Genomic DNA, 26837 nt, shown 5'->3' with positions numbered 1-26837 from the left:
AAAAAAATTAAAGACGACCATTGTCACAATCATTCTTTATGGCAAAAGTTTTGCCCAAATTTGAAATAATTCGATATAAAGCTTCTCACCAAGGTGACCACTTCCATTATTATCCTTTATGGCGAAAGCTTTGTCCAAATGTAAAAAAACACTGTACCAAGTTTTTCACCAGGGTGAACATTGCCATAATCATCCTTTATATCAAAAGTTTGACCTCGGACTGAAAACAGGACGAAATCATGCTGTTTACCAAGTCGACCGCTACCATAATTATCCTTTATGGCAAAAGCTTGTTCTGAAACAGGACGAAATCAGGCTTTTACCTAGACTAAAACCTCAAAATAGGAACTAAAATTGCTTTCAAAGCAAAGCTTAAAGTTCAGATAACCAATTTCAAAGAGAGCATGCGAAAAGCGGTGAAAGTGGACCAAAGTTGTTGCTGTTTGGCCAGCTTTCTCCCAGTTGGCCGCGAGTTTTGGCACCGAACGGTCTACGAAAATGAGCGAATTTTCCGCCCGCACTTCCGCTTCCTGCTCTTCCTCTTTCCGCAGCGCTGCTACTTGTTATTATTATTTTTATTGTTAAATCAGAGTGATACAATAATTGTTGCTAAAAAGTGGCCAAATGAATAATAACTGATTTGAATAAGGTAAGGCGATGCTCTTTTTTTTTGTAGTGCACAACTAAATGGGGAAAGCCCAGGGAAATCCAAATGAGCTGCTATTTTGTATATGTGTGTGTGTGTGTGTGTGAGTCTGTGTGTGTTGCTCTAGATTTTTGGCCTTTTATCTTGAGCCTCCATCTCCTGCCTTTCCCCATTTCTGATTACTTTGACTTTCGCCTGCTTTTCACTCTCCATTTCACAGTGAAAACTTTTTGATTTCCGTTCTTTGTTTTCGTTTTTTTTTCCCTGTGAAATGGGCTAAGGGCTACAGTTGTCTCTCGCTGACGTGACTGGCATTCATTTTTCCCAGTTTGTCCCATTTTTGAGGACGCCAAAAAGAGGTCATCTCTGGCTAATTCGGGGCGACACTTTCAGGCCCAAAACTATGGTACATATATAGTATGTCATAGTATATATAGTATATAGTGTAGTGTATATATATATGAGATATCGGGGGACGTGCGTGAGTGTGTGCACCTGCAGCAACAAAAGACAGAGCGGAGCCAGTGGAATGACCTCCCAGTAGGTTAATGAAAAGTGCCACTTCTGCTGGCTGCTGCCTCTTGGCCCGGCTAAAAGACCTCCTAAGCCACCACGATGTGCGGCCATCTCGGCCCTACACTAGCCAAATTTTAACGGCCAATTACGACAGCAATTACCTAGACTACCTACGTTTTAGTACGTTTATTTAAGGTAAGGCACCCAGATTTTTTATACCCCTTCACAGTAGTTATTTTCTTAACTCATCACTATTTTTTAATGTGCTCTGTTATAAAAAAATTAATTTGTTTAAATAAATACATATATGTCGCATTGAAAATTTCGTATTTTGTATTTTAATAAAAATAAAAATATTACACAAAGCTTTTTATAATATAAAGCATACTAAATTGCTTGTCTTAATTATATATAATAATATTGGAATTAAGGTAGTGAATAATAGACACAATAATGTTATATTTACTTAACGCATTTACCAATTTAACAATATAAAATCAAAGCGTTTGCTACGTTATTTTTAATCAGTTTATAATAATTATTATTATTTATTGTTTTAGGCTTCCTAACGCTACAAGTAATAAATAATAATCAGTGTATAATATAGCTTAAGGTTTTATGTATTTTGTTTATCATATAGTAAATTGCTTTGTTCTTTTTTTACCCTTATTTATTGTAACTCTATAATAAACACTATCTATAATATACATATATATTTAATATACCCTATCATAAAATGTAACTCTTAGAAATTCTAAGCTTTAAAATCGTCCTAAGGTTTAAAATCAACCTATTTTGTATTGTTTCCTTAATTATAATAAATCGTAGCCTTGTTATTTGTAATGAATTTCTTAAATTGGTTTTTTTTTTATAATCTACCATCTAATCTTTTCTTCAAAAAAAATATATCACAGCATTTTTTCGCACTGTAAACACTCTTAAGGGTGAACGCCCAATTAAGCACTTATTACACATTTTAGTTAGCCGGGTGTACCATGCTAATTGAAGGAACCCTGGCCCCTTATTAAAGGGTATCCGCTGTACGATCCCCCGTTTTCGCTTTTAAATGTGTTGCACTTATGCCGAGGCATTTAATTAAGCCGACTTAATGCCCAGCTCAATGAACTGGATGCGATGCACTAGCGGGCATTACCGGGCAAATTAATGTGGACAGAATGGTGGGAAAATAAGTACCAAGGCTTAGCGAACACTTCCACCTAATGAACTTGGCCAAGTACAGTGAAACTAAAATAACTTGAACTGTTTCTTTAATTTAAAATTGTTCTTAATCGTAATTAAAATAGTATCTAGGGACTGACTTTGAAAATAAAAGCTTTTCCTTTAAGGTAGAGTTCAAATATCTGCTGTTTTTAAAATCACCTTCAAAAAGTAATATACTTAAGAAATTTTAAGACATCTTATAATATTACCTATATGTATTTAAATGGGTAGATGTGTTATTTCCACTTTGTATTTGTGACAAATACTTTATGGGTTGGCTTACATTATATATCTTTCTGCACCTCCAAGTAGGTTTTGTCATGTGCCAGTTATTTTATCACTCTAAGGAAGTTCTACTGTAATCCATCATAAGTCCCAAGTTCCAAGTTACCTAAGTTCCTTGAGGGCCCGCCGACGTCAGTACCATGCGGATGATAACGTATGTGATAAAGAGTTTCGGCAGTCTGTCAGCGGATGATCCATTGTCATGTCATGGTGGACCATCCCCTCTTCTCATCACCCTTTCTGGTCGCCTCCGCTTTGAAGTGGCAATGCTGCGTCTTCGGTTACAAATTCAATTGAAAAACTGTCAAAGTCTGTGATTGAGAACGAGAACGAGCACCTGTCCGAACTCCCACAAACACGCCCACCTCGCAATGATGAGGCAAATTGCTCAGTGTAAAGCGATGCTAGATGAAAGTGTTTTCAAAATCTCTAAAATACCAACCCCACCTCCACCCCCATTGTCATCAGTTTCCGATGAAAACATTTGGGTTTTATTTTCGTTTTTTGATGAGGATAAACTGTTGAAAAATGAATCATTGTCAGCTGCCTTACTTGTGCGGTAGAACTAGGAAATGCACTTTGATTGCTGGTGTATTAAGTATGGTGACCTCGATTCTCTATCATAACTTCACTAAAATCTCACTCGCTTATTTAAATATCCGCTCTGTTATTTTATAAACCAATTATAGTTTTAAAGAGTATTGTAGACCAAGTAACCAATATACCAAACTGTGCAATTTGTTTAATACAATGGTTTTGTTTCATTGATAAAAAGTGTAAAAACTATCTAAATTACCATTAGAAGCATTAAAAATATATAGAATGTTAAAGAACTATTTTATTTAATGAGCAAAATAATCAAATATATTTCTTTCTATTTCTTTAAGGAAAGCTGTGTGATGAATCTGTATTGATAGTGATACACGCATGGCACTCGCTTGGATATGATGAGCTTCACCATTTCCTTGGCCCTACTGCTCCTGGCAGTTCTGATCCTGGGCATCCTGTTCGCCTGCCATTGTCTTGGTCCGAGGGCCGCCAACTGGATGCGGATGCGATCCAGCAAGGAGGAGAAGATCGGGTTGTCCAACCACAAGCAAAAGCTCTTCCATGCCAACGGTTATATGGCCAGTGTAGGTGTTCTAACTTGGTATTTTTAAGACTTTAAGATATTTGGGACACCACAATATATCTTACAAATATTACTTCTATCAAAAATTAACTTATTTAATTATGAACTAACAAAATAATATTTTCCTTTATGATCGAAAAAAGAAGTTGAGAATTATAAGAGTGTTTATAAGGTCAAAATTAAATTGTATGACAGTACCAATAATACCAAACGCAAAGTACACTTTAGTTGAGAATTTCATTAGCTTAACTTCTACAATCCATAGGTTAAGTTAAGTTCTGATTTATGAGTTAATAGGCTAATCCCATTCCCCATTTACCCCCTACAGATCCAATCCGGCTCGGAGTTCCTGCTGAGCACCAGTGGAAGCTTCAAGCGTTTCGACACCATCGACAAGGAGGACTACCATCGCTCCCAGCAGTCGGCACAAGCACAGACGCAGACGCACTTGCTCTTGATGAACGGTGGCGTTCTGGAGGCCACCACACCTATGTGGCACCTGCCCCATTCGAATATCCGAATTCCTCCGCCGCCCAATCGACCGGCTCCGCATCCGAATAAAACGGTGACCTTTGCCCTTAGCCAGGTCAACGAGGTCACGGTGACCACGACGAGCGAAATGCCGAATCCCGTTGACCAAGAGCGTCGCTCTTGCCTTCGTCTAAATGCTGCAACTGTGGGTGGAGCTGGTGGTGGTGGTGGTGTCTTGCCCCAGCCTTTGGAGGCACCTCCTCCAGCTCGGCTCACCACCGCCTTGCCAGTGAACCTTTCGGGCACGGCCATACCCAGACCCATTGCCAAGCGACAGGTGTCCGTGCAACAGGGCATCAATGGAGGTGGTCAGCCGGAGAAGACCGTGGTGACCCCGACGCCGGAGGTTGAGAGGAAAGCCCCCGCGTTGAAGCGTCGAAACTCCAGCACCAATCCCTTCCTGTGCGAGTCCACGGAGCAGTTGCCCAGTAATCCCACTTCCGATCCTCTAGAAGTCACCGTAGCTTCTCTGCAGAATGCCACCATTTCCGGAATTCCAAATGCTACTCCAAAACCTCCAATTGACACGGCACCTGCTCCAACTGTTCCTGCTCCAGTAGAACCTCCAACCACCCATCACAATGGCAATCCCTTTGTGGAAACCCAAAGCCTCTCCAGTAGACTCCTTAAGCTCCACAACACCACGAATCCCTTTACTGGTCTCTCGCAACGAGTCAAAGGTCCGCATCTATTGCAAAAAACCATCTCCGAGGATTATCTGTTCCGGAAGTTGGGCATCAATGGTTTCAGTCCCATGGCCAATGGCAATGGAACCGGATCCGGATCGGGATCTGGTCATGTTAACGGAAATGGCAATGGAACTTGGTCCTTTGGACGTTCTCTGCTGCGACAGGACTCCACTTTGAGTCTGGGCATGGGCTTGGGCCGAAGGAACAGCTCACAGATATCCCTGGATTCCGGCTCGGGATCGGTGGCCAATTCGATGGAGGGCATCAATCTGGAGAGGGCAATCTCGTGCGATTCCGTGACTTCAGACTCAACGTTCTTCCTGGAGCAATTAGATCAGCCGTACACTCAAATAACCGGCTACTTGTGCATTGGCCTTAATTACGACAAGTGAGTTGTTGCCCAGAGATACCAATTCGAAATTTAGATCTTACAGATCATTCTTTCGTTTTCGTTAAGGAACAGCATTAACAACGAGGGCATGGAACTGACTGTTAGTGTCCTGGAGGCCAAGGGACTCATATGTCCCTTCAGCGTGGAGTCTCTGGACACGTTTGTGCGCATCTACTTAGTGCCCGATCATCCCGGTGCCATGCAAACCAAGGTGGGAACTGGTCTAGATTTATTGGATAGTTCATAATCTCTTAAATTACACTTTAATCCAGGTGGTCAAGGCCGCTCTAACACCCAGCTACAACGAAAGCTTCAACTTCTGGCTGCAGAAGCGACAGGCTCGCCACTCCCTGTGGTTCCATCTGTACCACAACGGCCCCGCCCACACGCTCATCGGGGAGGCGGAGATGGAGATCGGGGAGCTGCCACGCCCCATCACCACCTGGATACCGCTCTCCGACTCCCGCAAGTGCAACGCCCGGTGGGGCGAGCTGATGTTCTCCCTGAGCTACCTGCCCACGGCGGAGCGGCTGACCATCGTGGTGGTCAAGGCCAGGAACCTCAAGCTGGATGGGGATCAACCGGCGCCCGAGTCCTCGGAAACCGTGCACAGCGTCTTTGTCAAGGTGGGTTCGAAATTTTTACCTCTACTATATCTTGGAAACTGGTAAAATACTATTGTCATCGGGAAGAAAAAACTAGTGTCGGGGTCACCAACTATAAACTTCAGGTGATCGAAGATGAAACCCAATACAGAATGTTACTTTCCATCTTAGCTATGAATTGCTATACTATATATATATTTTTATTGTTGCCTAAATAGATTTCGGATTTCCGCTCAATTATGATTTATGAATATTTATAAATGGGGCTTGTTGGGAATTTTAGAAAACTCCAGAAAGACTATAAGTCACTACTAACTATCTTCATTTGTTTCCACGTTTTGACTTTAAGTACTTTATATCATCCGCTCTTATATCGGCTAAACACTGTAAGATCATTATATGGGGCACCGTTTACAATTTTCAACTGCGTATGACTTGCTTAAAGGAGTTAACAGATTGAATGTTACTCTTTCCCAATATCTTATTGGAATTAGTACATAACTACAATATATGTATCAAGTCTTATCAACTGGATTTGGATTGGGATTAGGTTGTGTACTTTTAATTAACTCATGTGATGGAATCGGGGTCACCAAATGCAACCTTCAGCTATCATAGATTGTTTTAGTAAATTTAAATGATGGAATGCAATTCTTTTTCATTTTCTGACCCTTAGTACATATATTTTTGGACCAATAGATTTAGTAAAACACAAATCGGGGTCACCAAATGCAGCCTTTAGCTACCATAGATAGTCTTAGTTAATTTAAATAATGCAATGGAATTATTTTTCATTCTTTGACCCTACAAATATTTTTAAACTAACAGAATTAGTAAAACAAGAATCGGGGTCACCAATTACAATTTTCAGCTGATTCACAGATTGGCTTATGGGAGTTAGATGAGTTTCCCAATTTCTGACCCTTGTTACATATATTATTTGATCAACTCACTTCGTAAATGGATTTTCCGACCTGTAGTACTCATTATCCCTTATTTCTCCCCTTTGCCTACAGGTCTACTTGATGGACAACGACCGCAAGGTGCTGAAGAAGCGCACCTCGCTGAAGCGCAAGGATCGCAGTCCGATCTTCAACGAGTCGATGATCTTCAGCGTGCCGCCACCCAGTCTGACCACCGCCCAGCTGCGGGTGACCGTGTTCGGGGTGACCACGAACGGGGTGACCCCGTTGGGACACATCGTGGCCGGCAGCTGTGCGGTGGGCAAGGGCCTGCGCCATTGGCACCAGATGCTCTCCTCGCTGAGGAAACCGGTGGCCATGTGGCATGTCCTGCGGCGGGCGGTCAATCAGCCGATTTTCACGGGCGGCGCCGAGGCGGTGGTGGCCGCCATGCAAAACACCCTGCAGCGCTCCACCGCCAAGCGGAACAGCATCGTCTAGAGATCAGAAGATCCCGAGATTCCGAGATCATCGAGATCACCGAGATCACAGGCGGCTTCCCCGCACCAACTGCGAAATTTTCCGCTTAGCTGGCACTCAATTTACCGCCTTTTAGTTGGAAAAACCCCTTTTGAGATACCTTTTGAGGGAAAACCAAAAAAAGAAAGAAAACAGAAAACCTTGTGGAAAATTGCATTTACCACACTTTAGCCATGAGAATTTCTTACTTTTCTACTGCTTACCAACACAACCAGAAGTATTATTATAGAGCCATGTAATCTAAAAACCCGCACCAAAGGACAAACGAGCCTATTAACTAGTTATACAATATACCCATATTGTCGTGCACTAAATTCGATGTAAGGATTTTTATTGATAGATGCAGCCTCGATCAAAAAACTCACACACATTTGTTGAAATTTGTCGCATACAACAAGCGAAATAATTGCAGAACTTGAAGGGTCTGGAATTTTAGGTATTGCTGGGTTTTTCTTATAGCAAACAAATGATTACAAGATTTAAAAGGCAAAATGTTAAAGTAAAAACCAAAACACCCTACAAATCTTACAGTTCCATTCTCAAATTGTTTTCATAATTGAAGATCATCTGCCACTTGGGCTCTCAAATTTCCCACTTAATGGTATACCCACTCCCTAAGTATAGTTCTTCAATAAGAAAACCCAAAGGAAACTAAGGGATATCGTGGTAAAATCATAAAAGACCACTAAACCAAGGTAATACAATTATTTCGCGAGCTGTATGATATAGATTAGCGACCAGTGAGCCTGTTATACTAGTAAACTCTATAGATAGATCGTCGTTTGGCAATCAATCGTTGTTGAATTTGAAGCCCGATCGAAATCGAAATTAAAAGTCGAAAATCGAGAAGCGGTGAGCCCTTTAAGCATTGTGATATAATAGCAAATGAAGTGAATTCAGAGTGCGTCTGTGTCAAGAGCGATGAATCGTATCGAAAGGAAATCAAAAGTATTTACGGTAGTTACAATCCATAGCCGAGATATATTATGATATCGTATAATACATATACTTATATATATGTGCGTGAAGTTTGTACTTTTGTGATTTGCGTTCGTTCGAATTTTGTAGAGCCGCGTGTTTTGTAATTAGATTTAGTTGGTTCAAGGATCAAAAAACTTTTTAACGGGGATATATATATACACACACCAATACGGACACATATAGATTTCCATTTAGAGAGCGTTTTTTGAACAGTAAAGGACAATAACTTTGCAAGCATTTATGATTCTTTGTAAATCAAGTAATTATAATTCCAATTATCGAACGTTTATCAAAGTTCGCTGTTTACCATCACCAGATTGTCCGCTGGATCTTTGTAGAATTTAATAGAACGCACTTGGCAGTCCTTTCCTAGTCGCACCTGTATTTTGACCAAACCAATCGAATCGAAAACCTGGCACACTTCTAGCTGAAGCTTTAATCTACGTAATCCTCTAATAGAACTCGGTCAACTTTTTGAATTACACTTACTAAATGAACGTATATTATATACTTACGGGGACAGTGCGTTTCACAATAGCAAAGAGTGAGATGAGATGATATATTTATTCGGTTTTGCAGAACCAGATTTCCAGTTTTACACCTTTTAATGGTGAGTTCGATTACATATCCTGATTAAAAGCTGGCTGAATTCGTTAATATTTGACAATCGCCTAGAGTTGGCCATAATTTTTCCGAAAACTTTAAAGCCTAGCTGTCTGATACTTGTGAAACGCTCTGCACCAGAAATATATAACTATATATACACAAACATATATAGAGAAGGCATTTAAAAGGCATCAAATGGAAAGTCCTCCCCCCAAAAACACTTACTAGAATATAAACCGCTGAGAATTTTTTTTCTTTTTTTACATACTATTAGCTAATGAAACGATAAAGCTAACTCGTGTTGAATTTGTATTTATACGGATATAAATATATATATATAAATGTACGTGCTATATAAGATAATGCTACAAATTGTTATACAAGTAAACCAAAATTGAGTCAAATATATGAATAAAGATATTAAAGGAAGACAGCCAGAAATCAATATGCACTTTCACGAAATACAGAGTCCAAACAAAGACGTCCGAATGGGAAAAGTACGGTCAAGCTTCTTCAAGTCGAACCAGATGATCAATATGGAATTATAGAGCAATTTGGCTTGCGTATGTTCAGGTAATGTTTGAAAAAAAATACCAAAGGGAATACGGAGTATAAGAAGTAAAAATCATACGGTATTTCATTAACACGAGAATTATAATACCAATTATTTATTGTAAAATTTTTATTAGTCTACTTTATAATCCTTTTATATTTATTTATGATTATTACGATTGAATTATTGTTAAAAATTTAAAAACATATATATATTCAAATGTTTAAATGGTAATTAAATTATTTACAAATGTAGAACTTTTTATTTTTATATACAGATATTCAATACTATCAAGTAAAACCCAAAAATACTTTATTAAAAATTAGTGCCTTTATAAAAACTGCGATTAAAAAGTATATAACAGCTTTAAAGGTATATTGATAGGTAGAATAGCTTTTAAGCACTTTTGAACCAATATCATATCAATATTTTCAATTTATCAGAGCTATCAGGAAAGAAAGTGGGATATATTGTCTCAAAAATGTTTAGACGATCTTAGAGAGGTTTTCCTGTAGCAGAACGTATCTTTCGGATGCTGATGGGAGACATCTGTGCGGCCATTGGATCGTCTAAATTTAGAGCCAGCGATTAGCAGCCAATGGCAGGCGAGAGCCCAATACCCAGCGCGATCCCTCAGATACTCGAATACTCGGGCAATACGTGCGTATACCTCGGATCCCCTGGGAGAGTCGAAAGAAAAGAAACCAAACCGAAAACCACTTGACGCTGCCAGACTGTCTGACGGCGACAAGTAGCTGCGGTGGCCAGTGTTTAAATGTTCGCGCCCCAGTTCGCATCCTTTTAGTCGATCAGCGAGTCAGGATGAGCAAGGACGCCAGTGCCAGAATTTGCCAGCGGGAGCGACGTCTCCTGAGGACGCCCAAGTGTGCCAGGTGCCGCAATCACGGCGTGATCTCCTGTGTCAAGGGTCACAAGCGACTGTGCCGTTGGCGCGAGTGCTGCTGCCCCAACTGCCAACTGGTGGTGGATCGCCAGCGGGTCATGGCCGCCCAGGTGGCCCTGCGCCGCCAGCAAACCATGGAGGCCCTGGAGGCCACCACGTCCTCATCCACGAGGCCACCGAGAATGCCGCCGGTGAATGCCACCTCCAGCAGCGAGGGCGAAGACTCCCTGGCCTCCACTTCACCACCGCCGGCAAACCCACATTTACATCTACATCCTGCATCATCTGTGACCACCTCCTCTTCATCCGCCACCCGACAAGCCCTCATGGCCCAAAAGAGGATCTATAAGCAGAGATTACGCAGTTTGCAGCAGTCCACGCTCCACATCACGGCTGCCATGGAAGGTTAGTACACTACATCATTTGGATTAAGAAATTGGATTGGAAATTCCCATTTACAACCCTGAAAAAAGTGATCTATTAGACTGTGGATTAAAAAACAAAGGTTTTTTCCAGCTATTGCCTATTTTGACTTTATTTCATTTTTGAGATCAACTTACATTTAGAATATTAACTGATCATAAAAGGAATGAATTTTTAATTTGAAAAATTCTAAAGTATAAAATTATTTAAGTACTCCTAAGGTATAAAATTTATTTAAATATAAAATTATTTAATTTTTAAAATTTAAAATTTAATTACAACAAAATAATTTAAAATGCATCATTATTGAAGTTCTTAAAGCGTAATTCTTGGAATAATCTTTGACATTTCATTTACCTTTTATTTTTAAACTAATATTTAAGAATTAATAGTAAAAAAAAGAAAATTAAACACATTATTATTGAAGTTCAAAAAGCGTAACTCTTGAAATAATCTTTAACATACTATTGACCTTTTAAGCAAATATTTAAAAGAAAATAGGAGATATAATACCATGAAAGATAAATGGATGCCTAAATGGAAATTTATAATTGCTTATCAGATTGATTTTTAAAGTGTTTGGAAAATCTTGAACATAACTATTATTGCCCAATTAAAAAACCTTTTAAAATGTCTTAAGATTAATTCCTGAAACTATTAATTTGAAACCCTCACATATCTCGGTATAAGTAAAAATTAAAATACTGGAGAACTTTCGAAAATAGGTTTTTTTTTTAAATCCCAGACACCTAATAAAATGTTCGAAATACACTTTCCAATTTGTAAATCTCTGGACTCAGTTACATAGATAGCCCAGCTGAAATGATAGATATTCAGGGCCCTACTCCCCCTGGTTTTCCATACGGTGCCAGACTGTCTGGCCCGTCCGTAATTGGAGATCCTCTCCTACCATTCGTCTTCTGTCTGCTGTCCATGGGCATCCATGGACGTGGACAGGAAATGACTGATGCCCAACAACACTGGCAACAATAACAATAGCAATAGCAATTATTCCCACTGACGAAAAACAATTGAAATCGGATGCCTCGAAATGTGTGTGTACGCACATTTTCCAATCACTTGAGGGAGTCGCATTCGGTAAACTGAGACGCGACCAAAACGGAAAAACCTCTTCGAGTAGGAGAGCAAAAATGTGGCAACAGCCAGAGCAATTGACTTCTTTTTGGGTTTTCCATCTGGTTTCCGAATAAGTGGCGAGGCGATCCCTAAAAATCGAACCGGTGCCAGACTGTCTGGCTCGACGTCGCGTGTCTCGGGTTACCCAATAATAAATGGGTTCAATTCATGACGAATCGCGGCAATTTGTAGTGATAACGCCCCCTAGTAACATTCACTAATTTTGCCTTTCATTCTATGATTCTTTCCAGAATACAAGCAGCGATTTCCCACGTTTAGCTCGCCCCTGATGGAGCGCATGCGCAAACGACGGGCGTTCGCCGATCCGGAACTGAACCACGTGATGGAGGCGACTCTGGGCGGGAACGCTTTGTACTTTGCCACCGTTGCCGCCGCCGCGGTCCACCAGGAACAGCAGCAGCTATATCACCCAGTACCAGTGCCGCCGACGATCCCGCCCATCAGTAATCCCCCGACCCTAGGAACACCCTCATCCGTCTCCCAAAAGAAGCCCAAGCTGAGCTTCTCCATTGAGTCCATCATGGGGATCAGCACGTAGCCAAGGTTCCAGCGGGTGTATCATCATCCCCATCCAAAAATACACTCTGTACATAGCCCTAGAATTATACGACTTTTTTTGACTAGCTATAAGTTTCGATTGAAATAAAACAATGGGAAATGAGAACGTTTATATTGCATATCATATTTATTTGACATCACCTGTTTCAGAACGTTATATGGAAAATTTCGACGTTTCTTTAGCAACAAAAATAATAGTCTCTACCAGAAGACCCATTGAATTAAAATACTGATACAATCCAATTTATAAATAATAATATTTCAAGCAAACTTTTAGTTCCAATACATTTATGTTCAGACCAAAGTAGGCCTTTAAGGGCTGTTTGTCACCTTTACAAATTTTTATATTATACAGACCAGGATCGACACTTCACAGATCGGGAAAAAACATAAAATTAGAGAGGTCCAAACAACATCCCTGAGTTTGTGGGCCCCGTCATTCTATTGAACCTCATGGCTCTGGATACAAAACATTGGAACACGTAAATGGATCTATACCTCTTAAGTGCTAACGACAATCCTCTAATATTTTGGAACCTCCTACAAAATTAACCATTTTTATGACTCGTATAAATATATGATTGGAAGCAACAAGAGCAAAGATGTTTAAAAATCGAGGTAAATATATCTTTAACAAGCGATCACTTGTGTGTTGTGATATTCAAATGTATGTTCATTAATGTTTTAATATAAAAAAATACCCAAATTTCTAATTGATTTGTTTAAAAAAATAGTGACATTTCAATATCCATTTAATTGCGAAATGTTTTAAACTAGTGATATTTTTACATCTTTCCGTTATTTTTGAAATACATTTCGAGCTTTCCAATGTTGCAATTAAAAATCGGGTATCGATCTATCGCATTCTATCGAAAGCCCCATTAACGAGGGCTGCAGGCGTGATATTTTTAAAACCTAATTATCGTGACTTTTCCACGCGCGCTGCAACAATAAGAAAAACACATAGTCGGTAAATCAACTAAGAACAACAACTAAAAACATTGCCAGCACCCTCGATTCGATTTCGGTTCGGTTTCAGTTTCATTTCAGTTGTTTAATTGCGTCTAGCGGCCAAGGAGCTTTGATTTTCTGATTCGATTCTGATTGGAACTCGCACACTCGCCCAGCGCACACACACACACACTAGGTATATAATATGTTTATTAATAAGTTTATTGCAAGTTTTTGGGATCACAACAAACGCCGTTAGATAACCGCCACGCCCACTTATTGCGCTACGCCCATCAAGGTGAACACCGATTAAAAAGTGCAGCGAAAAATCGATTTTCCGCTCTTGAACTACATATGTTTAGATATATATATATATATGTGTGGATATATTTACATATGTATTTAAACACCGTGGCCGAGAAATTCTAATTGGGAGCGCTGAGGAAGTGACAGTGAAAGTGATTTGTGCGCCCAAAATAATAAATACACAGTAGTTCACTGATTTTGTTTATCGTTTTGCGTGTTTCCTTAATTGAATTGCGTGCCGTGTTTGTTTTTTGTTTTTTTTGTTCAATTTGTGCGGCGTTAACAGCTGTTTAGCAAGCCAATTAGCACATCGCAACACCCCCTTCATCTATTATATTATGATTTTTTTTGTTGTTTTTGCACCCATCTACGTGTCAATCGAGTTACAATTTAATTCCAATTTGCTGACGTTTAGCAATAAATAAAGTTACAAGTTGGTTAGAACAAATATAGTGAATCCAAATGACCAGGTTCTAATTGGATTGCTTATCGTTACTATCTTATCCAGTTGGGATGCGGGCAAATACGTCTGATAATCCAGATTGCGGGGGGTTAAAGGGGCGGGGCAGAGGCAGGGGCAGGGGTTAGCTAGGGAGCAAAGTGCACTAGGTCCACATACATAATATTCACATGTTTTTAAGTTTGTTGCATAAGGCGGTTTGTTGTCAAAACAAATCACAAACAAAAGGGGTACAGTGCGTCCAAAAGTTGTGCAGCCGCAAGATTAAAAGAAAAGTTTAAAAGAAATATTTTTTAGTGGATCCTAAAATATATACAATAGTTTAAAAATCATATTTATTAAAAATCAATCTGGTATACCAAAAAAATCATATACTCATAAATATACATATATCCAGTGATAAACAAGATAAGTGCTGAAGATATATTCACAAAGGTATCTAATCTTTAAACCAAAGGATTGCTCTCTTTAAAAACTTTATAAACCCAAAAAGAGTGATCTTAGAGGAAAAGTTCTGAAATCATATAGTCGTTATGATAAATGGCTTTTAATTTAATTTATAAATAAATATGTCTTCATGTTCAAATTTTTGATAATACTTTATAAGTACATATGCATAATAAGTATATTATACTAAGTATATAATACTTATAAAGTATTATAATACTTTTAAAATTAAATCAATCAAATATACACATTTCAGTTCAAGTTTTCTAAATATTTAATATATCCAATAATTAATTGGCTGATCTAATAAATAATTCATAACCAAATGACAATTCTTTTTTTTATATTAAGTATACAATAATATACTTTAATTTTTTTGCATATTCATCGATAGTCTTTGGAATAACTTATGCAGAGATCACTGTTCAAATGTTTGTCCCCCTCTTTAGATCGCAAATTTGAACACACTCCCCTTTATTTTTTCCATTTTCTATCCCAGCTAAAAAGCAACCGGTTTTCAAAGAATCTTCATGTCGTACCGAAAAATTATTCCCCAACGAGTTTGAGTGTGTTGACTTGACTTGAATAAACAAAACGGCTTTTATATGCCACCTATGTATAAATTTATTTTCATGCATACAAATATATATAGAGCGGCATAAATATGTATTTTTCAGACTTGTATTTAGTATGTTTTTAATTTCTAAAAATTCGCTGTTGCTAAAAAGAAAGCAAACAATCTGCGGCTGATTGACGCTTGATTTCAGTGCGAAAAATTATAGTATATTGGAGGTAATGCGATTTCTGGTCATTGTCATGTTTCTAAAAGATTCTTTGTCCGTTTTTCGTCTTCTTTTTTTTTGCATTACGCAATTAGCGATCCAAAGTGCAAAAATCAGAAACGTTAAATACACTATATGTATAAAATTGAATTGAGGAATCGCAAGCTGGGAATGGGACGTCACTGATAAGCCCCTAGGATTTAGCTCAAAGTCAAAAGTACACTAGACTGATAGGGGCAACCAATGATACCCCACGAATTTTATGGAGAAATAGAGCTATTAAATCATATACATAATGCCAGAGTAAATGGCCCAAAAATCCGTTGACTGCCGCTGGAAACTAAGCGTCCACTGCGATAAGAAGTTTAATTAAAGATGGCACATCAAGTTACTTTTTATTGCTGCTATTTTTAATTTCATATATTTTTATACCCGTTACTCGTAGAGTAAAAGGGTATACTAGATTCGTCGGAAAGTATGTAACAGGCAGAAGGAAGCGTTTCCGACCCCATAAAGTATATATATTCTTGATCAGGATCACTAGCCGAGTCGATCTAGCCATGTCCGTCTGTCCGTCTGTCCGTCTGTCCGTCTGACCGTCTGTCCGTCTGTCCGTCTGTCTGTCCGTCCGGATGAACGCTGAGATCTCGGAAACTATGAGAGCTAGGCTATTGAGATTTGGCGTACAGATTCCTGAGCTTCTTACGCAGCGCAAGTTTGTTTCAGTAGACTGCCACGCCCACTCTAACGCCCACAAACCGCCCAAAACTGTAACTCCTACAGTTTTGATGCTAGATAGAAAATTTTAACTGAAATGTATTGTTCTCATCAATACCTATCGATTGACCTAAAAAAAAGTTTGCCACGCCCACTTAAACGCCCACAAACCGCGAAAACCTGTGACGCCCACAATTTGCATGCTAGATAAAAAATTTTAACTGAAATGTATTGGTGTCGTCAATACCTATCGATTGATCCAAAAATAATTTTGCCACGCCCACTCTAACGCCCATAACGCTTAAATCTGTCTACCGCCGGTAGGTGGCGCATTTTAATTTCGCTTTGCTGCTTGCATATCTCCATTTCCCTTTGAGTAACGGGTATCTGATAGTCGAGGTACTCGACTATAGCGTTCTTCCTTGTTTTTATTATTTCCTGTGCGTAAATTCTTAACATCATAAATATTATGGGATTAAGTTATATACATACATATGTGCAAATGTACATATGTACTTACATACAGACCACCACACGTGTTTTCTAGCTTAGATTAAACTTTGCAGTTATAACTAGAAAAATCGCTGTAGTCAAGTGCCTTCACACCCATAACAAATTTCTGACTTTAGTCCATTGACCTTAATTTAGGTAAAAATTGACTAAAAATGTTTAAAAATGGCTGTACATGGCCCAAAAATGTGCCTATATTTAGGAACTAACTTGACCTTAAAAAGTTTAAGACCATATAGCAGTCTATATGGACTTAAACCTATTTGTATTGCTAAATTTAAGGTCAGTAGGCTAAAATCTGGTATGTTTAAAATTGCCATTAAAATAAAATTCCTACTGATGTCAGTGCCACGCCACCTAGCGGAGGATGGCGATGCCACTGTCCATATCAAAGTCTGTTTAACTTAGTTATAATTTTTAAAGTAATAATGCAATACTGTTCTCAACATTTATATAGGTATATATTTATATATTTATATATATATATTTATATATGTATATTTATATATGTATATTTATATATTTATACTTTCCCACTAATACACTAAACCCTTTTACTCTAGGAGTTAGAAATTAATTTTGTACAAAATCTGTCATGATAATACGAAATGCGCGCCCAACTGCATCTATTGGGGTTTGCGTCTTAACTAAATGCATTTCGCCGCAACAGAGCGGCAAATTTAAGTGGAACCATTCCCGAAGTTCAAAAATATTTGCTTTTTGACTTCATATAAGCAGAAACCTCATAAATTATCGAACCACTTGCATTGGCATTGATAAGCCCTAAAAATGTTACTGATAATTTGTCCCGGTTTGATAAGATCAAAAATGTTACACACAGAGAAAATTGTGATTTCTTAAACGTAACAAAACAATTTATAATGACAGAAAAATTGTCTAAATAAATAGCGAATTTCGATTGAATATTTATCACATACCAGCATTTCAAGAAAAAGGTTTAAATTTTTCGCTTTTGAAATACGCATGTTTTTTAAACTTTTAAAACCAACCATATTATATAGCCATTGGAATAGATATATATTTCTACGGCGAGTATTATACGTAAAATTGTTTTTTCTTGGACTTTCTTAAATTTCTGTTTTAATGTGCAGCTTATTTTTTATCGGTGTAGTGATAACAGCTGTGCTGCCGAATTCGCCGCTCTTATAAACGTGAGCTGGTCTCTTATACACGCACATACACCCTCGGTTCCTCATTCGCTTCCTCTTCCTCTTGTGCTAATTTTTTGCCATTTAGGCGCTGGTTTTTTAAGCTCTACCTTTAGTAACAATTAACTGGTTTTCTCTTGTTGCAGAAATAATGAGTCGAATGCTAATTAAGCCCGCCGCTGCCACAGTTTCGGCCGCTTTGCAGCAGCAGCAGCAGCGCCATCAGCAGCAGTACGTCATTCGCCGCTGGAAATCGTTCCTGCAGAACAGCAACAACAACAATGCCACTCGACGTGCGGCGAAATCGACAACGACGACGTCGACGGCGGCAGCAGCAGCGGCAGCGACGCGAAAAAGCGGCGATTTCATTCAACCGTTAGACGTCCGCCGGTTAGTTTCGCTCGCTCGAAAAAAAAGACAGTGGAAAAGAGATATTATAAAGATATCCTATCCTATATCCTATATATGAAACAAAATAACATTACACAAAGGTGTTGATAAAACGTGAATTCCCTCCCTCCTTTTTTTTCTCAGTTCGTTTGCCACCAGCCACAAAATGCCGTCGTCGTCGAAAGCGCTGCAAATAAATAACATCAATCCCAACTTCATAGCCATGGAGTATGCGGTTCGCGGTCCTTTGGTGATTCGCGCCGGAGAAATCGAGAGAGAGCTGGCAAAGGTGAGTACTATACTACATGGGTACTACTGGAATTAATCCAAAACTAGGGCCCAACAAAGCGCTAAATGCGACGCCATTATCTAGCGTTTCATGCCCCTTTGATTCCCCCAATTTAATGGCAATTCAAAGCTCGCATTTTAATGTCTAAGCACGCTATATCTTTACATATAGGTATGTCGCTGTGTGTACATATGTACACAAAGTGTGAGCTGTGCCTGTGTTTGTTTTGCCGCTTTGCCGCCCTTTTATTTTTTCATTCACGCTTGAATGGGCGGGAACGCTGCGCTGAATCATTCACTGCTTAGTTGTAAGCCCCACTTTCAAGGACACCTGTTGAAAGTCTACCCACGAAAATAGGTAATTAAAGTCTATCAAAGTATTTCAAGGGTAAAACACGCAAATCGGTTCCACAAAATGTAGAGCTTACTGAGATATAATATAAAATATATTTTAGTTTTATTATAGGTTCCCAAAAAAACATTCAAAACAGTTTCATAAAATATTCCCTTATTATTATTATTTTTATTTAACAAATTAAAGCTAGTATATAATACTAAAATTAATATTTGTAAAGGAAGAGGCGCTGGAAACTTAAGACCTTCGTCCCAATATTCCTTTATATTGTTCTAAACTATTTTAAAAAAAAGCTCCACATAATAATACTGTTTTTGTTCCAAAGATTTTGAGTGATACGATTTTGTTTTGTAAATAAAACTTCACATAAAAACAAAGCACTTCCAAAAATGTCATGTTTTTTATAAGTTTGAAAAAAAAGCCTACAAAAACAACGTGCTCAACATTTATGGAACCTACTTGTTTTTATTCGCCATATGTTTAATATCTTTTTTTTTTGAGCGAAAATGTTCACCAAAGAATAATACAAAGTTGATCAAAACAATTGTTTGTTTTTAGTAGATACATATGTATGTACACTAGGAGAAATGTATGGCACTCTAAGAAATATACATATCTAATTGAAACTAGAAATAATTTATTAGTTAATATTGATCATTAAAAATTTAATTAGCCTTAAGCTTTAAGTATTTTTTTTCTATTATACATATGAGTTTTTTGTTGAACTTAACCACTTGAAGCAAAATAAAAATGCCAAAAATAAACCAGAACATAATTTACCTAAAAGTGAAAGCAAAGTTTTCAAAAACTTTAGTAATTTTTAAATTTTAAATTAAGGGTTGTGCCAAAACGAAACAAATTTTTCAACAAAAATATGTAAGGTAGTTAAAGCTATCAAAAGTAATCCAAAAGTTCAGATAGCCCGGGGCAATTGTATTCCCGCCGCCATAAAATTATCGAAACTTATCTGAAACGGAGCATATTCTTTATAATGCCGAAAATGTTTGCAGTGGACTTTGAGCTGGGGGAATTACACTTTTTGGGGCAGAGTAAACAAGTCAATAAACTAATTAACTTAAGCACTGCTCGCATGTGTGAATGATATTTCCCCAGGGAGCTCGCCAAAGGCCGCTTACCCGTTTTCTCATCTCAAAACCCGAGTTTTTATTCCGTTTTTCATAACGAGACCAAAACTTAATTGATAATGAAGGCGATTAATTATTCCAAATTTCGTTTCTTAGACTTTGGCACTCTTTAATAAAAGTAGAGGAGTATCTTACCCAAAACAAGTTCACTGAACGACCTTCAACTTGGCTTACATAAGCGCGGAAATTCTGGGTGGGCGGTATGATTCTGTGGAGCTCTTCCTTATCAGTGGGAAAGTGAAAAATCATAACAAAGGCAGAACATGCGCATGAGCCATGGGAATATGTGGTACACACCATGCTTTCTTTGGATGTTTCTTGTTCGCAAAATTCTCTTCGAACTTTGCTGACCCAAGACGTACATATGTACGTAATATATAAGAAAATATATTGTGCACATATTTAAATTCATTGTTGGCCCCGCTGACTTTTCACATTCAACGTGTGTGTTTGTGTGCTTTAATGCCGCTGACAGCCAGTTGATTTCCCCCCAGTTTTCCCGCTGCGATTGATTTCCTTATCCGCACGACTGAATCTGGTGTTGTTCTTTCTGCGTTTTATCAAATTCCTCCGCTTGTGCACAGATGCACGATACAGATTTGGCAAAGTGCCAAGGAAAACCCATCATCTGACAGCAGCAGACATTCTTATCACTTGAATTTATGGGTTTTTATCCTGTTCCCAATGAAGAATCCCATTTTCAATTGGTTAAATAGTAATATATCACAGAGAAACTTTATCTAAAATATCATATCTTAATTGATCCCAAAGATACAATTTGTATCTCTTATATTTCCGTTTTTAACAAACAATACAATGCCTTATTCCATATTATAACTGGTTCTATTATCAACATAGCAGTATATACTTTGTTTTCACTTCCACTTGACATTAAAATACGCTACGTTGAGCGGTATAACATACTATATTATTATTCTTTTGGCTCGTTCGGCGATAAAGTCTGGGTTGCCAACGCCTTTTATACAAGGCCTATATGATTATACGATTATATACGAGTCTATGGGTATATAGTTATCAATTATATTGCCACTTAGCACAAAAACGTTTGTTTACAACGATTTCAAGTGCAAAATGATTGAAGGGTTGTTGGTATAAGTAGCAAGAAAATATGGAAGAGCGAATCTGTAAATAATTCTAGAAGCGCAAACAGCGGGGGTCAATTGATTAGTAGCTATAACCAAATGATGCTAATAACTTGACTAGTATTTTGTATGGCTTGTAAATTGATCTTTAAGCAAGTAATTTAAGTAAAACCTCTGTGGTTGGGGACCCTTTTTTAGTTTTAAGTTAGTATATCCCTCGTTTGGTCTAGTAAAACCACCGGCATTGTTCTCTGTGAGGTGCGATAGAGCCCATTTCTATAGATATTTCCAAGTGAAATATGAAATACAAGCACACCGCAAACTGCTGGTGCAATCCATTTGCCGCGACTTGGCAACGAGTCGTTTATCAGTAATATTCGAAATTAAAAAAGAAATAATTAACTAGGTTCGATAAGGTGGCGCGATGGGTTTTGTGGACACGTTTGCACCGCGAGAAGTTTGCGAAGAATGCTACCCATTTGAGTATCATAATATTTGGTTATTATACATCCGTGTTGAGCTGTGAATTCCTTAATTTTCCAATAATTACATTGTCAGGCACACACTTCGAGTACCTAATGACGTCAACGACTGCGATGTAGCTCACTTACATGGCGCAATTTCCATTATTTAGGCCCCGGAACACACACACAATATCCCAGCTCAAGCTCCTCCACCCTCTGTGATATTATGTGGTAAATTGCCCAGTCGAGCGTGGTAAAATGGAACCCGAGACGATGGGGCCTTTAATGAATGCAACTTGCATGTGCCCTGCAAATTGTGTGTTACTCTGTTGACAGTTTCCACAGCGAATTAGTGTGACCTCTATTCGTGCGGGAAAGTGATGGGTGTTTGGGGGTATAATGAGGCTAGCTTGGAATGGGAATACCACTGGGTGTTCTTTGAAGTTGACTGGGAACACTAGAAATATATTTAAGAACCAAATAAAACACCCCTTTACATCCCTTTTTTTATAATAATCTGGTTATCTTCCAACGTAACTTTACTTTCCCAAGTCTTCTTTAAAATGAACTGAATTTGTATGCCACTGATCCATTTTCGCTGTATTTACTTATTTTTTTAGATAGCAATTAGGGGGTATAATCAATTCTACGAAACCACTGAAATGGATTTAAAGGGTGTACTCTAAAGTATTCAAATTTTGTTTTATTTAATGCACTATTCTATTAAAACAGTGGAACCCCAATATGTTCTTAGCCATAGTAAGGAAAATTAAATACTTTATAAAACCCTGTCAAATGTGGGTATTCATTATCAGTAGACATTAATAAAAATTTAAAAAACTTTATAAAATCGTGCAAAATTTGGATTATTATTATAAGAAGACATTGAATTATATTCAAAATTTTTTTCTGCAACATTCGAATTAAAGCAAAGCTTTGGTTAAAATGAAATTGTTCTTATAAAATTCATATCTAGATTCAAGACCATGATTTTTTGAAAAATAATTGTACATGTTTCACCAAAGTTAGCTTAGACTCGAATGTTAATACCACTGTTTTGCATATTATCCGATGTCTAATTATTAGTATAATCCACATTAAGTCCATTATAAAGTATTTTTTAACCCCCTATGACTCACTAGTGATTAGAAAAATTAATTAAAGTTGCAGTTCCATCGATAGCCATATTGATTATAATTTTTCTAATTTACTTGTTATCCTAGTTATTGTGGATAACAAGTAAAGTAAAAAAAAAGTAACTCCAAATAGAAAACTGTTTCCCCAATGACACATTGTTGATAAATATTTAACTAAAATTGCAGTTGAATCGATTAATTCACCCTGCTTGTGAATATTCCATGCGTTCAAGTGTTTGTCACCAATTACAGGGTTTGTTCTATTTCCGATTTGAAACCACTTGAGGGTAATTTGCATAGGGAAAGCCACAGATTAAAAGCTCATTTGATTTGCCTGCCGGGGGTATATATCGTAATTCAATTGAACCACCGAGTAAACAATCGAGTAATTTACCAACCCATTTCGATTGAATTTGATTGCAGGGAGCAAAGAAGCCGTTCGACCAGGTGATTCGGGCCAACATTGGCGATTGCCATGCCATGGGTCAGCAGCCCCTGACCTTCCTGCGACAGGTGAGTGGGCTTTTGATTGAGTTAATTAGCAACTATTTAAACTATATACTGATTTATTTATTAGCTGATGGCTTTGACCTTCGAGACACGTCTGCTGGACTCACCCGACTATCCCGAGGACGTGAAGAAGCGCGCCTGTGCCATTTTGGACGGCTGCCAAGGTCAGTCGGTGGGTTCCTACACCGACTCCGCTGGTCTGGAGGTGGTGCGTCGCCAGGTGGCCCAGTACATCGAGAGGCGCGATGGCGGCATCGCTAGCGACTGGCAGGACATCTATCTCACCGCCGGCGCCTCTCCCGGCATCAAGAGCATTCTCGCCATGATCAAGTAGGTCCAAGGTCGACTCAATTCCGGAAAAACACTTTTTTGATGGTTCAAGATAAGACGCTTCTCTCGGGAGATATCTCATAAGGCCAGAGATATGGGTATATTTGGGCAAAAGTGTCCCACTTTTAGCAGACTTACTCTTTAAGGCAGCCTGTGAGATAATAATTTTTACGGATTTATAGCTTAAGGGTATTATTACCTCATTTTGGTATATGTAGGAATACTACTGGGTGTTCCCACAATTTTAGTAGCAGGGAATCTTATCTAATTTGAGAGACTTGTACAGCTTTTAGAATAATAAAGGAAAATATTATAAGAAACATATACATAATAGGAATAGGAAATGGGTTAGTTAAACATATAATTGGAATTGTATTTAATAACTAAATGGGTTTTTTAAACATATAATAAGAATTGAATTTATTAACTAAATGGGGTATTCAAACATATAATAGGTATTGAATTTATAAACTTAATGGGTTATTGTTAGATTTGCAAACGAGCCTTAAAATTGCTAGGGGCTTATTGTAAAAACTTGACCCTGATATCAATTAAAAATTGTTATATCCATAAAGATATAACGATAAAGACTGCAACAGCTCTTAAAATAATCATACATAATATTATAAAAACATATAATAGGTATTGGATTTCTTATCTAAATGGGCTATTAATAGATTTACAGAAGAGCCTCAAAATTGCTAGGGCTTTTTGTAAAAACTTTACCTAGATATCAACTAAAAATTTGTATATCTAAACATTTACTATAAGTTTTGTTAGCAATTAAGATGACTATGAGCTTGTTCCCTTTGCTTTTATAATACTGAGATGGTTTGCTTTTAAGAGATTTCCAAAAAAAAGTTACCAAAATCGTATCTATGTTTATATGGTTCAAATCCTATTTCATTTGATCGTTTGATTTTAATATAGAACATGTTATTTGAAGCTTTATCAATTGATTGTGACATATTAAGAGTTTAAATTTAATTTTAATGAAGCCATTTAATATAATATAAGTTAGTTAAAAACAATTTCTTACCCATTCCTCTCCTTTCAGCTCCGAGGTGGACGGCAAGCCTCCAGGTGTGATGGTGCCCATTCCGCAGTACCCATTGTACTCGGCCACCATCTCCGAGTACGGCATGACCAAGGTGGACTACTACCTGGAGGAGGAGACCGGCTGGAGTCTGGGCAGGAAGGAGCTGCAGCGTTCCTTCGACGAGGCCAAGAAGACGTGCAATCCGCGCGCCCTGGTCGTGATCAATCCGGGCAATCCCACCGGACAGGTGCTCACCCGCGAGAACATCGAGGAGATCATCAAGTTCGCGCACGACAACAAGGTCCTGCTGCTGGCCGATGAGGTGTACCAGGACAATGTGTACGACAAGAACTCCAAGTTCTGGTCGTTCAAGAAGGTGGCCTACGAGATGGGCGAACCCTACCGCAGCCAGGAGATGGTCAGTTTCCTGTCCACCTCGAAGGGTTACCTGGGCGAGTGCGGCATCCGTGGTGGCTACATGGAGGTGCTCAATCTGGATCCCAAGGTCAAGGCCATGCTGACCAAGTCGATAACGGCGGCGCTCTGCAGCACCACCGCCGGCCAGGTGGCCGTGAGTGCCCTGGTCAATCCGCCACAGCCGGGAGAGCCCTCCTACGAGCTGTTCAAGCAGGAGCGTGACGAAATCTTGGCCGCCCTGAAAGAGCGGGCCGAGCTCGTCCACAAGACGCTCAGCAGCTTCGAGGGCTACAAGGTGAACCCCGTGCAGGGCGCCATGTACGTCTTCCCCCAGATCGAGATCCCGCCCAAGGCCGTCGAGGCCGCTAAGGCCAAGGGCATGGCCCCCGACGTTTTCTACGCATTTGAGCTGCTCGAGACGAGCGGTAAGTGTTCTTTGCTATAAGTGGGTTTCCTTTATATAATCTCTGATTTTCCTTAGGCATTTGCATTGTTCCTGGCAGCGGATTTGGCCAAAAGCCCGGCACCTGGCATTTCCGCAGCACCATCCTCCCGCAAACGGACAAGCTGAAGCTGATGATGGAGAAGTTCCGCGTGTTCCACTCCGATTTCATGAAGAAGTACAAGTAGACTCGGTAATCAACCGCTGTCCACTTCCTGCGCCACGCCCCCCCGTCCCCCCACCATCCCTGTGTTAAAAGTGTCGATCCTCCAGCTTAGGATTAAAATATGAAATACCATACTTGTTTTTTTTTCTCTCTTTGTTAATGTGTCATAACGAAACGCTACTATACTCTTCTTTATATATTAAATATATATAAAAATGTGTGAAATTCTGACATCCCTCTGATTTGTACACCCATACCGCGCAGGTTTCCAGTTAGCAATTAACCCAATTACCTATGTGTAGTCCTTGATTCGTTTTTGAATTGAATTGAATTCTCCTGGCGGAGAAGTGACAATAATTTTTGTTAGAGCCAAAAGTTGTTTATTACTTGTTGGTCGGCGCAAAATTAAAAATTCTGATATTGTTCTAGACGAATGTTATTTGCATTGTGTATACGTATACCTACATATTTATCCACATATATATAGCCCTGCATGTGCTTATCCCAAATCGATCACGAAAACATGCGATGTGTGTGCGTTCAAGTCATTACTAATTGTTATAGAAAAGAATCAAAAAAATATGAAAATAAATATTATTGTTAAACAAGCCTTGAACCGTTTTCAACATTGTTTGGGAGGATTTCTTAAGGGATTTTTGCTTAAAAAGTAGAACTTTTTCATGATTTTTTATATATATCGAGTGATAGTTTAAGATAACATTATTTGGAACATTTTAGAATCTAAAAATTAGATACATGTTTGTATTAGATGCATGTTTTTATTAATATACAGGCACCATTTTTTCGGAGATTCAAAAAAAAGTACCCATCTGGTGGACATAACTGCTGACAGGATCATTAGAAAATTTTGTACATTTATTTCTTAGTGTATCTCAAAATCTACACCTTGAACAAAGTAATTAGGAAAAAATTTTTTTCGAGGATTTTAAGAAGCCTTTTTGGTTTTTAAATTTAGTAAAAATTAATCTATTTCAAAATCCTTCTATAAGGCAGTAGCTTTTGAGATGCTGAATATTTAAAAAAAATATTTTGTACATCGGTTCATAAC

At 38.5% G+C, this 26837-nt stretch overlaps 3 protein-coding genes across 5 annotated transcripts; all 3 read left to right on the top strand.

The window, feature by feature from the left end:
• Window positions 1-473: 473 nt before the first annotated feature.
• Syt12 (Synaptotagmin 12) lies at window positions 474-9479 on the top strand. 2 transcript variants are annotated; one of them, XM_017068595.4, is made up of 6 exons: window positions 474-649; window positions 3561-3801; window positions 4129-5408; window positions 5478-5622; window positions 5684-6037; window positions 7033-9479. In XM_017068595.4, the coding sequence occupies exons 2-6, from the start codon at window positions 3613-3615 to the stop codon at window positions 7417-7419; spliced, it is 2355 nt and encodes a 784-aa protein (XP_016924084.2). In that variant the 5' UTR covers window positions 474-649; window positions 3561-3612; the 3' UTR covers window positions 7420-9479. The 2 variants fall into 2 exon arrangements, with proteins under 2 accessions (XP_016924084.2, XP_016924083.2); XM_017068594.4 differs by having other exon boundaries at window positions 3556-3801.
• Window positions 9453-12723, top strand: dmrt11E (doublesex-Mab related 11E). Its single transcript, XM_017068591.4, has 3 exons — window positions 9453-9542; window positions 10178-10907; window positions 12314-12723. The coding sequence occupies exons 1-3, from the start codon at window positions 9453-9455 to the stop codon at window positions 12619-12621; spliced, it is 1128 nt and encodes a 375-aa protein (XP_016924080.3). The 3' UTR covers window positions 12622-12723.
• Window positions 12724-13228: 505 nt separating this feature from the next.
• On the top strand, window positions 13229-26378 carry LOC108005350 (alanine aminotransferase 1). Of its 2 annotated transcripts, none has more exons than XM_017068589.4 (7): window positions 13229-13259; window positions 18130-18373; window positions 18518-18662; window positions 23288-23377; window positions 23442-23704; window positions 24762-25585; window positions 25642-26378. In XM_017068589.4, exons 1-7 carry the CDS (start codon window positions 13244-13246, stop codon window positions 25788-25790), a joined length of 1731 nt encoding a protein of 576 aa, XP_016924078.2. In that variant the 5' UTR covers window positions 13229-13243; the 3' UTR covers window positions 25791-26378. The 2 variants fall into 2 exon arrangements, with proteins under 2 accessions (XP_016924078.2, XP_016924079.2); XM_017068590.4 differs by lacking the exon at window positions 13229-13259 and adding an exon at window positions 13646-13788.
• Window positions 26379-26837: the final 459 nt, after the last annotated feature.

This window comes from Drosophila suzukii, chromosome X, assembly GCF_043229965.1.
Source record: "Drosophila suzukii chromosome X, CBGP_Dsuzu_IsoJpt1.0, whole genome shotgun sequence".
Classification (NCBI taxonomy): domain Eukaryota; kingdom Metazoa; phylum Arthropoda; class Insecta; order Diptera; family Drosophilidae; genus Drosophila; species Drosophila suzukii.
This window is presented reverse-complemented; position numbering and strand designations above follow the sequence as displayed.